This window comes from Notothenia coriiceps, unplaced genomic scaffold (assembly GCF_000735185.1).
Source record: "Notothenia coriiceps isolate Sejong01 unplaced genomic scaffold, NC01 NC01_scaffold00008960, whole genome shotgun sequence".
Lineage (NCBI taxonomy): Eukaryota > Metazoa > Chordata > Actinopteri > Perciformes > Nototheniidae > Notothenia > Notothenia coriiceps.
Genome location: NW_011341661.1, coordinates 172,641 through 176,766, shown reverse-complemented (window position 1 = coordinate 176,766; position 4,126 = coordinate 172,641). Strand labels below are relative to the sequence as shown.

Below are 4,126 nucleotides of genomic sequence, written 5' to 3'. Positions count from 1 at the left end.
ATGTAATAAATAATAAATGCAAAAAAACTGTAGTTTTTGTCTATGATATAACAATATATACAACTTTATAAGCTATCAAGCTATCAAATATGTTTTGCGGCTCCAGAAAAAAAAAAGTGTTCGAAAAGGGGGCAAAATGGCTCTTTTGGTCAAAAAGGTTGCACACCCCTGACATACACCATGCTCGAGAGGTCTGGATGAACTTTTATCCTGAGTGTCTTTTAAGTCTCTCTACTGAAGTGAATTGTGATTTTAGCCCTTTATTTGTCACCTTTTTGTCTGGTTTGGGAGCGTTCTGGATGGAGCCCAAGGCCTGGCGCTTATACTCCAGTTTGTCGTAGAGTTGTCGGAGCTTGGTCGCAGCATAACTGGCCTGCTCGTTGATTCTTTTACTGCCTTCATCCCCCACCTCCTCTCCTGACTCCAGACCCTGGCACTCCAGCAAAAGAGAAATATATTTATTAAAAGCTTTACACACTCAAAAATGATACACCAGGGTTTATTAAAAGATGAATAGTTCTGACGAAACAGTGTGTGACTGACCTCTTCCTCCTTCTCCTCAATGCTGCACTGTGATTGGCTGTTCTGCTCTTCTCGTCTGATCAGTTTATCGTAGTGGTCAGAAACCAGGAAGGAGGGGTAGTAGCGCTCTCTCATCGTCTCTGCCACCTGCAGGAGACATCAGAAATAATTCATCTTCAATGTTTAACAATTGTTTCTGTCTAAATTCAGATACTCCACTTAGTAGTAGATTGCATGTCATGCACTGTGAGAATGTTTTAGTGTGTTAATTTTGATCATGTAGCGTGGTCTCAAATCACACATAGCTGCTGTGTCCTCACCAGAATTGACGATGGACGAGGACAGATCGACTAACTAGCTAGCCAACGCTTACAACCAACTAGCTTATAACTAGGAAGCTAACAACTAGCTAGCAAACGCTAACAACACTTTTGTTTGAAGTATAGTATTAGGGATACCCAATCTGGACTAAGTTACCAACTGGATATTGTTTACTGACATTGCAATAACGATATGATTCCTGATATTAGAGGGGATTATCTTTTTTGGAGGTTCTGTACCAAACATGGATATTTTATTCTGTCTGTAGAATACAATTTGTAGGCCAGGACTTATCGGAAGCATCACAATACTCCATTCAGAAAAATATGTTCACATATTTTGCCAAATTGGGTTGTTTACTGTGATTTGGAGAATGCACTATATATTGCAATTTCATTAACATTTCATTTGTTTTTGCAGCCCTACAAGGATCCATCATTATAGTCTGTTCATTTTACCCAATACAATTAATAATGGCTTCCTTTGGACACCAAGTGGTATGTTACATAAATAATGAAAAAAACATATACATGTATAACTTTTATTTGCACAGTGCTGTGTGGCTAGTTCCCCTACTTTTGTTACGTAACCAAGATGGCAATCAGTAACGGTTAGAAGTGTCCAGCATTCCAAACTCAACTTGTTGACCATTGTGAGTGCACCATCCAGGACTCATGGAGCATTTTGCAGTACATTGGCATGCACTTCTTCACAAAACAGTACATTTATGTACAGAAGTATGCAAATTTGAGACACAGCTTCTCACATTGCGAAGATTATTGTAGTTACTCTGACCTTTAATGAGAGGCTATTTGTTACAGTTAGTGAGTAGCAGAAGCAGCCGTTACCTGTTCTTGGAGTCGGACAAACACTTGTGTTCCTCTGTTCCCCACCAGACTCTGTTGGATCTCCTTTAGGAGGAACTTCTCCACTGGGATCTCTCTGCTCTCCACAAAGAACTTTTGGTAGATTTCCCCGACGATTTGGGGCACTTCATTCTGTCACAAACACACACAGTTATTACTGTCATTTTTTTTACATTAAAAGATTCTATTGGGTTTTTTAATGACTGTTGTAATATTTTATCACCTCATCAACCTCAGAAAATGAATCCTCAATTTAAATAAATGAAATCATCTAATTATATAGTTTAGTCTTTTCCTTAATAAATCAACTTTCTCAATGGATATAACTCAGCAGCACAAGCCTCCCTCTGTGTGCCAATGAGTGGGACAGCAAACCTCTTCTGACCACAGTGAACCTTTGTGAAAAGCTCAACAGAAACACAAATGGATTGAAGCAGAATATTCTGTCGTGAATCATGAAAATTATAACATCTATTTTATTTAAAGTGGACCTATCATGCTATATTTTAATAATATAGTGTAGGACCATACCTATATAAGGCATATTTATACTTTTTATTTTTCAAAATACCAAACAGATCATGCATTTTAGCTATTCCTCATTTCGCTCAATTTAACACTGTCTTTGCATGGGCTGATTTTGTGAGAACAGCACCATCTACAGGCCTGGCATATGTACTACAGCGTCTCCAGCGCTTTCAAACAGCAATGTCCGTGGCTGTCTCCTCCTGATTGGTGGAGTTGGCCCAATAGCCGTAGCCACTTCTGTGACGTCATAGAAGCGTTCAAATCTGGATCAGTCTGTATCAGATCCGTTGCAGCCCCTTTTTAAGAGATTTGAGCATGGAGGAAAATAGAGAGGGTTTTGTTTTCTGACACTTGGTGAGTTCCCTGGAACACCGGGGACACATATTCATGTATAAAAGACGTACAAAAGTGCATTTTGCACGATAGGTCACCTTTAAATAGATGCTGACATTTGAATGCTTTTGTGTTATTGGAAATCTCTGGATGATCCAAGTTTCAAACCATCACACTGGAATCTAATTCTACAGGCAGTATCATACCAATAACACCATTGAAGCATGATCTTAAGGCCCTGACACAACAAACTGACACCAAAGAACACGTCCCGACGGACCCGATGTTGTCGCCTCACGTCTCCTGTGTCTTGGCCAAAAAGTCGTACTGGAACACACCGCAAAGACTTCAGCCGACGGCCAAGTAGCACGTACGCACTCCGCATGCGTGAGTGGCAATAACTTTCCTTACCAGCAAGTGGCGGTAGTGTGTATTCGTCATTCAAAAGAGGCAACCGGAAGACAGATTGCGTGATATATACAAACAACAAATAGCGTGCGTTCCATTTTCACTCTCGTCCATCACAGACTGTTTCACAGACTGTTTCACGTAACGACTTATAATCGAAAACATGTTTAGCGGTACTGGAAAATGAAAAATAATAGCCGTCTGTGTGTGTATGTTGAATCTGGAGTGGAAGGTGTCGGCATGACCGAAAAGACCGAAAAGACACGACGGTGCTGGACACACCAATCTGAGTAGGGCGACAGGATGCTCTGTCTGACAGTGGCAGAAACAAAGGCTTTAGACATTGGCATGAAAACTATTTATGGTCACCATTCAAATGTGAATTTAGAATCCAAGAAGGGTAATTCCAAACTAACTAGTGGGTGTGGGTTATTAAGGAGGACATACAATTCAGTGTTTCCCCTATATGTTTTCAGCAGCGGCGCTAAAAGAATTATAAGTGCTGCCCCCTAGCGCTCGCGGCAACTTCGAGCCACCGATACGCGAGAAAGCTGTCATTTTCAGAGCTGAAGGAAAACTGCCTGACAAGACAGACAACAGCAAGTTGAAGCAGACATAAATTTTCAAAAGTGATATTCATTGCCGGCAGGTGGTGGATGTCGAAGTTTTTTTCGACGGCCGCCGAACAGACTTCGGCTGGTTTGGTTAATGTTACTTAGAGGCGCGGGGACTGTGTGTTCGTGCCACAACTAACCGATCTGAACATGACCTTAGTACGAAACTAACCGACTTGCGAAGGTGGCTTTCGAAGTCTTCGAAGTTTCAACTGGTAAACCGTCGAGTTGAAAAGTCGGACTAGGACTGACATTGCGGTACACGTCCTGTTTCGAGGCGAGACAGATGAGGTGTTACAGGCAAGCCGCTTTTCGCCTCCCGTTGGCCACTTCAGTGGGGTAAGTTTCCTTACCCGTCTGCGCAACCTTTGGCAAAAACTTTCGAACAGCTTCGATCACACTTCCCGGACACTACCAAATAAAGAACCTGGCTTTGTGTAAAAAAAATGATACAAGTTAACTGAAATATAACTAGACTGAAAAGATGTAGGTTGAGTGTCCAAAGATAGTAAGAACTCTTATTTCTATTAAATG

At 41.2% G+C, this 4,126-nt stretch overlaps 1 protein-coding gene across 1 annotated transcript; it reads right to left on the bottom strand.

The window, feature by feature from the left end:
- Positions 1-205: 205 nt before the first annotated feature.
- On the bottom strand, positions 206-3,846 carry LOC104944942 (sorting nexin-25-like). Its single transcript, XM_010770548.1, has 4 exons — positions 3,769-3,846; positions 1,692-1,841; positions 544-669; positions 206-436 (listed from the first exon to the last, which is right to left on the bottom strand). Exons 1-4 carry the CDS (start codon positions 3,844-3,846, stop codon positions 206-208), a joined length of 585 nt encoding a protein of 194 aa, XP_010768850.1.
- Positions 3,847-4,126: the final 280 nt, after the last annotated feature.